The 13406-nt window shown below is 41.7% G+C and overlaps 1 protein-coding gene across 1 annotated transcript in view; it reads right to left on the minus strand.

Annotated features, from left to right (window-relative positions):
- Nucleotides 1-3312: 3312 nt before the first annotated feature.
- The window catches only part of LHPP (phospholysine phosphohistidine inorganic pyrophosphate phosphatase), a 167651-nt gene continuing 157557 nt past the window's right edge, over nt 3313-13406 (minus strand). Inside the window, exon 7 of the mRNA XM_084634679.1 lies at nt 3313-3680. Coding sequence (XP_084490805.1) covers nt 3584-3680 — 97 coding nt within the window. The 3' untranslated portion in view covers nt 3313-3583. The remainder of the gene's footprint in view (nt 3681-13406) is intronic.

Consider the following 13406-nt stretch of genomic DNA (forward strand, 5'->3'; position numbering starts at 1 on the left):
CAGTAAATTTCCTCTCTGGCTCCCTAAAGGGACTGGGTCCTCTGGTAACAAGCACAGTTTTGATCACAGTTGAGTTAACTTCTCTGACCACTATCTTTTAGTAGCCAGGGCTTTCTGGAGACCTTCTATTCTCTTGTTAGCAGAGATCTCTCTGGTAGGTCTCTTGTCCCCTTTCACATTACCAGCAAAGGATATTTTGACAGGAAGGGAAATCCCACACTACAAACCATATGTTCTTAACTTAGGGCATTTTCCCTTTAGCTCTTTCACCCCAACATTTTCTCCCCTCTCTTATAAGCTTGAGTTTGAAACTCTCTTGGTGTGGATCTAGGCTGAAATGCTTTGAAACCATGCTTTACTATTGAAAATGCCAGCACTAGTCTGTGTACATTTTTTAACCCTCTCTTAGCTTTTTCTTTAATTCATAATTTCCTTCATTGCCTTCACTTGCTTTTACTCATTTTACCCCAAGTTGTCTGTCTGATAAGGACTGGTAGAAAAAATCCCCACCCCATTCTCAGGGCCCAGTCATGTTAACACTGGGTTGCAAGTTCTTCAGTAAAAGAAGCAAGCCTCAAAATCCTGATGACCCCTCTCAACCCCCAAATTTTCCCCTGGGAAATGATCTTGGGGAGACTTTAACACTCTGTAAAGAGAAAAAAGAGGAGAATCCACTGTTAGAACCCATGTATGTGGGCTTAAGGGAGACAGTGTGGCCTAGTGGTTAGCACAGCTGAACTAGACTAAGAGTCCTGGGTTCTATTCCCAGTTTTGCTCCTGACTCTGTGTGACGTTGGGCAAACCACTTAACCCCTCTGTGCCTCTGCCTCCACATCCGTAAAGTTCACTTAACGTTTCCTGCCTTTGTAACATCCTCTCCTGAGTCCCAGCGCAGTGTGCTAGCCACTAAGCCACATTCCCTCCCATAGCACATGCTTTGTACCTTTGAAAAAACCTCCCCATAAATGACTGTGAGTGGAAACAATCAGTGTGATGTGACCAAATACAATAATGTTCTCACTTGCAGTTACTGGAATGATAGGACGAGGATCTTATATTTTCTTTCTGTTAATTTGTCCTTTTTGGCAGCCCTTTACACCCAGTTTGACAGGTAGTAAAAAAGCTGTTCATTTTCTTATTTGCCTCGAGCTATTTGTATACAGGAACTTTGATGCTTCAAGACTTCTGCTGAAGTCCTTATCTTTGCCAAAGATGTTCTGTTGCATTTTTTCCACATTACCTCTATAACAGTATCATCCTGGCATCCAGTGAATTCAGACTACCACTGGCATCAGCAGTGAATCACCTATGTAACGTGGTGTGCAGGGCCCTTTAATGAACTTAAGTTTGCAGGCGCAGGTAGTTGGGAATGCACCACATATGAGCTCTTCCTTTAATCCTATTCTTAGAAACACGTGTTCCTGAATCTCTAAGAAACTGTCGGAGGGGCATAAAGGACGACTTGGTTGGCTGAAAACAACAAAAGAATCAGAATCACAGTACTTGGGTTTATTAATTCGGTAAGTCAGTTCTCTAATGAAGACGGCCACCAAAAGACCCCATGTCAATCATGTTATTCCTCAATTTGTAATAACTGTACTTATCTCCAGAATCTAAACCACTTCAGCCCCAGACAACTGTCAATATGTAGAAAAATGCAATTAAAGGTTTGACAAACACATAAAAGGGGGAAATGTGAACATGAAACCCGAATAAACTGCCAGACATGGGAAAATTCCCTTATCATCCTTTCCACAATGACATCATCACAATCTTGGGCAGTGAGAACCCAGAGAGATGTCACACTAACCCTGGGCTAGGCTGTGCAAGATGCACCAGCCCAGATGAAGGAGAGCCACCTGGCCCCAGAGGCTGAGCCGGGGAGGCATCCTGCCCTGAGTTCCCTGGCACACAGGAGGAGAGCACCTGCTTTTACAGTCTGCAGCAGGTGCAGAATACTCTCCTGGTGCACTGGTTCCACTCTGGAGACAGATGCAGGGGGCCGTGACATGACTCTAGTCCTGCCTCATCCCCCTTAGCTGGACTGTGTCCCTGATGGTGCCGGTGGAGCACAGAGATTGTAATTGAGGTTGTCCCTTATACAGACCATGCAATGAGGAGTGATGTCTCCTTCCCTTTTCCCCACTCTATTCACAGACACAGTCTGATCTCTTTCTATAGCACACACCTTTTCCTGTTGTTACTTTATGAAGCATTTTTCTCCTCTGTAACCACAAGGGTTTTTGATGTGAGAGTTCATTTTACCTAGGCATTAATTTTTTGGACCGAATTCAGCCCTGGTGTAGCTTCTGTGAAGTCCATGGCACTGCACCCAGGGGTGACTTCGGCCCCATGTGTTTAGGTGGTATGTATCAGGGTCTAATCCCACAAGGTTCTGGGTGCTCTAATCTCCCACTGGCCTCAACAAGAGCTGAGGGTGCTCAGCACCTTGCAGGACTAGTCCTAGCATATTCACAAGATTTAATTTGCTTCAATGATTAGTAAAGGCTGAAAACCACAAGGGCAAAATATAAAGCAGTTAATGTAGGCAGCAGCGTGCTATTTAATTCACAGATGATTTCACTGCCCTCTTCCTGTTACAAGTAAGATTTCCAAGCAATAGCAATGCAGGGCAAAGTTATTACTTGGCTTTTTAAATCTGGGAACTGAACACCAGATCATTAAGCCTGGCATCCAGCAGCCATAAAATAACATCTAAGTATCGGAGGCTATTTTTAGCAGTTGAAGACTAAAACAATGTGACGAGATGATGACAGTTCAAATGTGGGACACCCATGCGAAGCAGGACTTAAGTGGCCCCTAGACCTTGTACTTTGACTTCAGTTGGAGTGGAGTTGGGCCAGTGCTGCGCGTTTCTGAAAATCTCACCGATAGCAGGCCCCGACTGCTGCCCTGAGCAGCTTCAAAGCCCCCCACACACTAGGCTGAGAAATCTCGAACAAGATGCTACTCGGAGCAGATGGTTACACCCAGCCAGGAGGAAATCAAGGATGTCATTACAAGATGAGGGGGTTCCCCCAAAACTTCACCTTGGGACTGGTGTGCGCACGCATCTTACACACAAAGTTCTGCACTCATCTACAAAAAGGGGCAGCCTCGAGCCTGACCTATGCTGCCTGGGGATTCCCCACATGCTGGGGCAACCCGCTGCTCCCTGGGTAGGGACAGAGTCTGGCCCAAGTGGCGCAACACCCACTCATGTCAGCTAATTTTATCTGTTCTTCCTCCTGCATGGCTACCTGGCACTCAAGGGAATGGGCGGGTGCTAGAAAACCAGACGATTCACGGAAGTCATAAGCACCTGTTAGGTTTAATGTTTTTATCATTAAGGCATTTCATTTTAGTACCTAGAAATGAGACGCTTTGAAAATCAGGCAGTTAACAACAAACTATTAGCATTACTGGTTGCCTATGGTTACTTGCATATGTGTAGAAATTAGGTGAAGAGAGGGAAATGAATTAAACGGGGGAAGAGGTAGCCTGGTGTGTGAGCTGTATGCTAAGCTTCAGATGTCAAGTCCAACTTCTTTGTGCCTTTAAATCAGTATCTTCTACAGCACGATCACTTGTGCAGCTGTTTCACAATAATGTCCACTGCTTCTGCGAGGTTGTTCACGTATCCATCTGCCTTCACTTCCGGGTGCTGCTCATCGCAAGCCCTGCAGAGGAGACAGTAGGGTGACACTGGTAAAAGTGGGAGTGGATGTTCCATAAACAGATACATAAAAACGAATGATGGTTTCTCAGAAATACATGAAGAGAAGGGCAGATGTTTAGTTTTTGTTCCATTGCAACTATCCATTAATCTGGGAAGTACTCCCATGAAACCTTTATAATATTACCACTGGCACACATCAGGTTTGGGATATTTGTTGGATGACACTTGTCTATCATTAGAACTACAGTAGAACATAGTCATTTCTCCGATAAATGCCAAACCCGCTTAATTGTGATAATTAGCAAGGATGCCTGCCTCTCAGCGACTCTAGACCCAGATAATGGCACAGCCTGTCAATCTAAATGTCATATCTAATGTAGAGGTGGGCGAAATTTTTCTACCAAAACTTTTTTCGGCGAAAAATGCAGCTTCAGCAACACCAAATTATTTTGCAATTTTGTGCTAAATTCACCAAATCGTTTTGATTGAAAAAACCCTAAAACCCCCCCCTAACCTCTGCATAATATCAAAACATGTTTGCTTTATCATTTTTGAAACAAAACATTTAGATTTTTCTATTTCAAATGATATTTTGTTTCCAAATTTCCTTTCATTTTTTTTTTAAATTAAAAATGTAAGAAAAGCTTGAAAATGAAATGAAACCTTCTATTTCACCCAAAAGATTTGTTTTACTTTTTGATTCACTGAACATTTTGAAAAAAAGAAAACTGGTTGCAGCTTGACCGGAAACCATTTTAGTTTTTTGATTTGTTAGAATTGCCAGCAAACTGGGAAATCTGTTATTTGCGTAGCTCTAGTCTCAGGGCGTCTGCAAGCCTTTTCATTGCACCAGAAAGTGGGAGCTGATGTTCCTTCTCACATGCTTCCCAGTATGCAGCTATTAGTTTTCTTTAGTCTCCTTCCATTACGGCGCATAAATAAGTCAATCTCATCCTAGTTTACTTCTGAATATGTTTTATTGTTGTTACTAGAATTATGTGTATTATGGTAGGGCCTACAGGCCCCAACCAAAATAAGGCTTCATTGCGCTAGGCACTGTACAAACAGTGGGAGATAGTCCATGCCCTGAAGAACTTACATTCTAAACAGACAAAGGATGGAGAGAAAACACTACGGCACAGAGAGGTGGAATCACTCCCCCTAAGGTCACAGAATTCTTCCTCTGAGGAGAAATGCCAAACTGTCCCCACTCACTTTCTCTTTATTGTGGCTGGGAGGTAGATCTTTCCCTATGCTTCCACTATCATCTGCATTAGCTCCACTCCCTCTCTGCACCTAATTAATCTCATGAGATGCTCTTCAAATCCCATGAGAAAGCCCCATCTCTCTTCTCTGGCTGAAGATGACACCAAGTCCTCACGCTAATAACAAATAGCAATAAAATTGGGCTCTTACATAGAAAGTTTTCAAGCCGCAGCTCTCAAAGCAATTTACAAAGGATCAGTATCATCACCCCCATTTTACAGATGGGGAAACAGAGTCACCGAGAGGCAAAGTGACTTGCCCAAGGTGAGCCACTAGGCCAGTGGCGGAGCCAGGGACAAATTTAACTGATCCTATGTTCTAACTCTGACAGTTTCCCCAAGCTCTATCATTTTTCCTGAAGTTTGGCTTTCATATTCTTTTTTCCCTCTCTTTCCCACCATCTCTACAGATCTTACCTGTGTGTTATATTATATCCTACAAATCTTCCATGAATGTGCATAGACAGATGATTTGGCTGGGGAACATTCTGTGATACCTTGTATGGATGGCGGTCTATATAATTAACTAATTAGCCAGAATGAATGCATTGTATCTTACATAGCATTTTATCTATATCAGCAAGAGCTTTTAGAAGAGTTTGAGCATCCATGTTTCATTGCAGGCCTCTGATTTTATAAAGTTTATGAGCATTTCAGTTTACTACTACAGATCAGAATTCATTCTTGGCCTGGAAAAATAAGTGGGCTCTATGTAGTTTCAGTTGATGGGGGACTAAGGGTTTAACCTGAGGGACTGTGTCAACTTTATACCTGTTGGGCTGAGTTGTGAATCAGAAAATACATGGATTTTATTTTTAATGGCTTCCCTCTTGAAAGAGACGAGAGCCCAGTTATCCAGCTCCCTTCCCTCTCAGTGGCCTATTTTCTTCTGTAAAGGGCAAGACTATTTAGTGAGGGTTATTGTATTAATGGGGGAAGATGCATTTCCCATCGGATGTGTGGTAGCCATGGAGATTCTTATTATTTATGATGTGAAGAATTTGGTGGGTACTTGTCAGTACAAGTCCCAAATTATTTTTCAGTTTTTGAACTAGAGCTCCCTGGAGTGCTTTCCTTGCTGTTCATTTTTCAGAAGTTCTCAGAGTTTCTGAATACATGAATTCCTTACAAAGGAGCTGGGAATAGCCTCTTTCAGTAGCCCATGCTGGCTGAGATTTCATTTGTCAGAAAGTTACAAAGGCCAACATACAGCTAGGGGAAAAATATTACTTTGCTATTTGGTTTTGTTTGTGAGATCGACAAAGCAACCTGCAAAACAAAGGAAATGGCCGCATGAAGCAGACTGTACTTTGGTATCAACTTTAACAGAAATATCTTATCTAAAATGTAGAAGATTAGTTCATGACTCAGTGCTTTGGTCTTCTAGTTCTGCTTTGTTACATTGTCATGGTGCAATAATAATAGTGATGATGATGGCAGTTTCATTTATTAGGATTTCCTCACCCAAATAAGCATTTCCTCAGCTCACACATGGGACAGCAGCTTATAATATACAATGGAATAAAATAGGCAAAATCCAAAAAATATGAAACCAGTAAAAATTAAATAAAGTCTTCAGTTCTGTGCCGCTATCCATACTCACCCACTAACTTCAATGGGAGTTTTGCCCAAGGAAAGATATGTCTATCTTTGTTTCACTTCATATGATACAAGTAGATACCTCTTTCCGAACCAGAATTCAAACTGTACAGAAAGTTCATTTGCATCCTGAGTAGATATCCTGAGTGTAAAAAACAAGACCTCTTTCCATTTTACACATTAAAATATGCTCCTTTTCTCACTTTCACAGAAAAAAAAAATACCAGTATACAAGAACTGTTCAGAAAAAGAAAAACTTTTACAGGAATTTTCAAGTAAACTGCATTCTCTGAGCTACAAAAAAAAAAAAAAAAAAAAAAAATGAAATGCTTATCTGAACTAACACTCCAGTGATCTCTCTGTAACATAAGGTTCTGTAAACTTGAGTGATCAAGGTAATGCTGTGTGTGTGTGTGTGTTGGAGGAGGGCAAGCTAGGTTTACAGCCTGAATACTGTAATACTAATTGCAAATATGCTATTGTTTGGGGTTAACCAATTTAAAGATGTCCCTGGTGTACAAATACATTGCAGTACCACCAAAGATGACTGAAAATCAGTCTATAGGTGACTTCTCCAATTCTGAAGAACTTTCAAGGCGAGGCTGGGTGCCTCAGACAGCTAAAGCTACCCATTGTAAGTCTCATATTATTAGCAGTGCTAGAAAACCACTAATGGGCTGTTTGCTAGGAAGTGGTTGAAATAGGCTAACAATACTCTAAAATTATTGCATCTCTTTACAAAAACTGCGCAAACGGGTTCTGAATTTAATTACGGCTAAGTCATTATGTTGGTCAAACATTTATTATTTTGTAAAAGCTAATTATATTCAGCAAACAATAGAATATGTACAAGTTATTAGACAATGTGCTCAAGATGCAGTTGTGTTTCTGACACAAGCAGCAAGCGGTTGAGAAGGTCAGACTGTTTTTACTTGGTCAGTCTAGCTCTCAGATGACAGGGTTTGCTTTCAACACTCTAGTCCCAGGTAATATATTTATTTTTGTATATCTATCCAAGTAACGTGTGGACACATTACATAGATTAACAGATTGCCAGAATGAGAGAGTTGCACAGCTGCGGACCTTCCACTACACAGTGTGATTTCACATGTGCTGATTTGTTTGAGGAAAACTTTTTAGGGGTGGAAAAATTAACAAGAGGCATGATTTAATACCAGGTGACTGTCAGTGCCTATGATGGACTCTGAAAGCAATGTCTGGAAAAGGTGTGAGCGAGGACAACATACTCTGGAGCACTGCAAGCTTTCCCAGACAGCTCTGCTAATGTACCCCCTGCCCTCCGTCCACATCTGCAGCACCCTTCCCATTTATTGCAGCCTGCCCATTTCTGTTCTGTTTTGCAGACAAATAGCTGACAGGACAAAATGATCTATTTGTTACCCATTCTGGATGTGAACTCAACATGGCAATTGGCTTTCTATATAATGCAAACTTTGGTTAGGAGAGATCTTTGCAATTTGTTACTTGCACTGTATAAAATAAAACACAGATAGATGGACACGTAACCCTTATTCAGGAGAAATTCCCATTGAAGTCATTGGGACATAAGCAGGTGCTTGAAGTTAAGCATGTCAACAGATAGTGATCAATGGCTCCATGTCTAGTTGGCAGCCGGTATCAAGTGGAGTGCCCCAAGGGTTGGTTCTCGAGCCGGTTTTGTTCAATATCTTCATTAATGATCTGGAGGATGGCGTGGATTGCACCCTCAGCAAGTTTGCAGAGGACACTAAACTGGGAGGAGAGGTAGATATGCTGGAGGGTATGGATAGGATACAGAGGGACCTAGACGAATTAGAGGATTGGGCCAAAAGAAATCTGATGAGGTTCAACAAGGACAAGTGCAGAGTCCTGCACTTAGGACGGAAGAACCCCATGCATTGCTGCAGACTAGGGACCAAATGGCTCGGCAGCAGTTCTGCAGAAAAGGACCTAGGAGTTACAGTGGACGAGAAGCTGGATATGAGTCAACAGTGTGCTGTTGTTGCCAAGAAGGCCAATGGCATTTCGGGATGTATAAGTAGGGGCATTGCCAGCAGATCAAGGGACGTGATCATTCCCCTCTATTCGACATTGGTGAGGCCTCATCTGGAGTACTGTGTCCAGTTTTGGGCCCACACTACAAGAAGGATGTGGAAAAATTGGAAAAAGTCCAGTGAAGGGCAACAAAAATTATTAGGGGGCTGGAGCACATGACTTATGAGGAGAGGCTGAGGGAACTGGGATTGTTTAGTCTGCGGAAGAGAAGAATGAGGGGGGATTTGATAGTTGCTTTCAACTACAGAGGGGGTTCCAAAGAGGATGGCTCTAGACTGTTCTCAGTGGTAGCAGATGACAGAACAAGGAGTAATGGTCTCAAGTTGCAGTGGGGGAGGTTTAGGTTGGATATTAGGAAAAACTTTTTCACTAGGAGGGTGGTGAAACACTGGACTGTGTTACCTAGGCAGGTGGTGGAATCTCTTTCCTTAGAAGTTTTTAAGGTCAGGCTTGACAAAGCTCTGGCTGGGATGATTTAGTTGGGGATTGGTCCTGCTGTTTTGAGCAGGCGGTTGGACTAGATAACCTCCTGAAGTCCCTTCCAACCCTGATATTCTATGATTCTATGTGCTTATGTGCTTTGCTGTGTTTGTACGGCACCTAGCACAACAGGGTCCAGCTCTGTGACTAGGGCTCCTCAATACAAGTAATAAATGATAACAAATACTAATAAGAGCAACAACAGGTTCGGAGGGTTTATTTAATTTCAACTGGTTTAACATTTTGCTTGTTTTGTTTCATTGTACTTTTGAAGTTGCTGCATGGTGACCTTCGTTATGTGAGGGGAAACTAACAAATAAAATAGTTCTTTATATTTTTATTATTGCACCGTGACTCCCTTGTGAAGCAGAACAAGGAATCTTGAGCAAACAGTCCAGCTCTATCTATCCCCTCCTGCTAACTGTAAAATAGAAAATTTCTATTACTGTTGACACCAACACACAAGCTGGCCATTTGCTCCAGCTTGCAGGCTGCCTTGTAGATCTCAAAACCCAACCATACCGTAACGTTTTTTCCTGAGTTTAGTATTGGCCATTGTAGTTTTCTGTCCCAATGGAATATTAAACAATAGCACTAAAAAGCTAATGACAAGGGTTACATTTTCAAAAGTGTGCAAGTGATTTAGGAGCCCAAGTTCTATTTTCAAAAGTGATGTAGGCAGAGCTAGATTTACAAAAGTATGTAGGTGCCAAGAGAAGCAGATAGGCACCAAGTGGAATGTACAAAAGCACCTATGTGAATTAGATGCCTAACTCCCATGGAGTTTCAATGGGAGTTACATGCTGAACCTGCTCAGGCACTTCTGAAAATCCCACTAGGAGCTATCTGCCTCTGCAGGTGCCTAGATCCCTTTCAAAATCTAGCCCTTAAGAGCTTACATCTCACTGACTACCTACATCTTTAGCTACTTAAATACCTTTGAAATGTGGCCCTAAGTCACTTTGCAAGTGAATTAAACTAAATCAAATTAAGGCCACTTCCATTCTGAATAAGAGAATTCACACAGGGTTTAATGTGGTTTAACTAATCCACTTTAAAAGTTAATGTGGATTACTTTTCTGAGTGTTCCCATGTAGACAAGCCCCAAGTGGCTGGGACAAGGACTGAATCAGTACCGAGAGTGAACTACCCTCTGAGCTGTACAGATTGTCTCGCCCAGGTTGGGGTTGTGTAGTGTACCTATTAAGGCTGAACAAAGAAGCTCTTTCTCCAGGACTATCAATCTGTCATACTTCATGAGGCAGTGAACATTGCCACAGGTTCTCTGCCCATTGTCCCCACTGGCTCCTTCCTACTTCACCTTTGACCCTGCCCCATCCTCCCCATTTTCTTTTCTGCTTTTAGTAAAGACAATGTTGTAATGCAATGCAGCCAGTTCTACAATAAACTAACTGAAGATTTATTGGCTAAGAAACAGAATGAGAGTTAATGAGAGGTTACAGCAGGAAAAATATATGTACAAGTGAGTCACAGTCTGTAATTCCAAATGATAGCAAAGATGTAGTAATCTGCCAGTTTCCTAAAAGTCTCTCAGGGCTACCCAGAATAACTCTGGGGATCTCTGTCTTCTCATGCAGTCATTTTGCCTTGTTAGAATCCAAACAGTCCAGAGATCAAGGATCTTTCTTTGAATCCATATTTATAATATCTTCATACAGAAAGTAAGCTGGCAGTGTCTCTACACATGTGGGCTTTTCCTTTGGTGGGAGTGAGGAATGTACTTTGAGTCTCTGACCTCAGGTCATCACCACAATGCATAGCTGTGGTGAGTGAAGTTATCCAGGTATTATTTGCACATTAGTATGTAATGTGCTTTGGGATTCTCTGAAATGAATACAGCTATATACACATGAGATATTATACATTTAAGAGGATGTTTTGGGGGGCAGGATAATAGACTATTCATATGCAATGGACACTTTCAGTGTAACTACTTCCCCCACCCCCTAAAATGATTCTTGTCCATTATTACTTTAGGATCTGCTAATTTGTACCTTTGTATGTGTGGTTCCAGGTGGGTGTCTGGTTTTGCTGGGGGTGAACCACTAAACACATAATCATAAGGAACCGTTTATCAGAAAGGACCCCAAGTCTTAGAATGTATGTTACCCAGAAAGTTCTTATTAGATCATGTAGGCAGTTTGAGACATTGATAGCAAAACCCCTGTATAAGTACAAGTGGGTTACTTCACACTGAAGACATGGTGATCATACAACTCTGCACTAGAGAAACTAGCAAGCTGGTTGGAATGTCTTTTTTCAGTACTTTGCTTGTATTATTCTTTAACAAACACATGGAGAACAAAATGGGAACAGCTGAAGCACTATATGGATAAAATATAAAAGGCTTAACACATGACAGTGTAAACTGAGACAGTTGACATGGATTGCCATGGCCACAGGGATGAAAATAGCAAGATTATTCAGATCAACCTCAACTAGACCATCAGAAACTTGACTTCAGAGAATAGGAGCAGATGGTAACCAACTAACACATGACTGACACGATGGATTAAAATTAGCTTCTTGCACAATTCCTTAAAAATAGGGGTGTGAAGGAAAACAGCGTGCAGGGCCAAAGAAAGGTACAGATGTTAATTTGAACAAGACAAATGATCTTGCATTCCAGTGTACAATGCTGAAGTAATTTGGCAAATCTAATCTGTAACAATACGTGTCCCCCTGTTGTTGACCTTTTTGCAATACTGCATCCTGTAAGAGAGCTAAACTCATTCCACACAACCTCCTTGTGTTTATACAGGGGAATCTTCTTGTGTCACAGCACAGTTCCCACTTACTCGCTAATTAAATAGGATACACTCCCCCCACATAAAATTAAATTAAAAAGTCTAAAACCATTTCTCTTGGCAATGTGTTCTTCGAGGACTCTTTCTGAACCTGTAAACGGCATCAGACACAGTTTAACAGGATTTTCTTTATTAGCAATATAAACAGATACTGTTAACCTTTGCTAGTCTGTTTAGACAGAGGCAATAATTTTACTGAGTGCTACAAGAGAAACTCTTTTTTTAGTCCAACATGGGTAATTTAATTAGTTCAGCACTGCAAATCCAAATAAATCACTACGACTGACAGCACGTTGATGCATCGTTAGTAAATGTCTGTACAGTATGTTTCCCTGACATTATAATTTGAGATGAACCAGAACCAAAACCACAGAGCTGAGCACCCAACTTTGAAGAGGTTTGGATCTCACTCTGAGCTTTGTAGCTTACCATTATCTCTGTAATGGGCTGGGACCAAAACTCCAAATCTAAGCATTTCTGAGCTTTGGGGAACTACAAAATCAGATCTGTGCAATGATCAAACCCCAGGTCAGGACCGGCTCTAGGCACCAGCAAAGCAAGCACGTGCATGGGGCGGCACAATCCCAGGGGCGGCAGTCTGGTCATCCTTTTTTTTTTTTTTTTTTGGCTTGGGCAGTTGCGCTCTTGGAGCTTGGGGAGGCAAAAAACCTAGAGCCAGCCCTGCCCCAGGTTCAGAATTCCCTTTGAAGAGAGGAAGGATGGCCTGGCGGCTGAAGCACTAGACTGGGACTCAGGAGAGCTGGATTCAGTTCCTTACTGTGCCACAAAATTGCTAAGTGACCTTGGGCAAGTCAGTGAATCTCCCAATGCCTCAGTTTGCCATCCTTTCCCTGTTTTGTCTAGTCTGACTGTAACCTTGTTGGGACAGGGAACTGCCTCTTATTCTATAATTGCACAGTGCCTACCACAATGGGATTTCAACTTTAAGTGGCGCCCCTAGGCTTTGCCATAATACAAATAATAATCAAGAAAAAGCTTGGGTCTGCCTCTAATTATTATATGCTTTCTTTTCTTTTCTATTATTATTAAGGCAACATTTTTTAATCAGAGATTACAAAACCCTTCAACAAAAAGATCTAACAATAAGGAATATCATAATGACACCCTGTACCTCACTGCACTATTTCTGGTAAATGCACTTGCAAGAGCAACAGAAAACAAGCCTGTGCAAGAAGTCATCTATGTCACAGATTCCTAGCAACCTCCATCTTGCTTCTCTTACCTCCCAGAACAGCACACATAGCTTAATTGTATTTAATTCCATCTAATTTACATGCAAGAATCCACAAATGGGTTAAATTAACAGCCAAATTGTTTGCTAACATCTAGGGGAAATCTGTGGGTTTATCTCCTAATTGTTCCATATCATGTGAAAAAGCTACAGTTTTAACAGAGCAGAAAAACAGACTTAGTAGATGAAGTGAGCTGTAGCTCACGAAAGCTCATGCTCAAATAAATTGGTTAGTCTCTAAGGTGCCA

Source organism: Lepidochelys olivacea, assembly GCF_965140295.1.
Source record: "Lepidochelys olivacea isolate rLepOli2 genome assembly, chromosome: 7".
Classification (NCBI taxonomy): domain Eukaryota; kingdom Metazoa; phylum Chordata; order Testudines; family Cheloniidae; genus Lepidochelys; species Lepidochelys olivacea.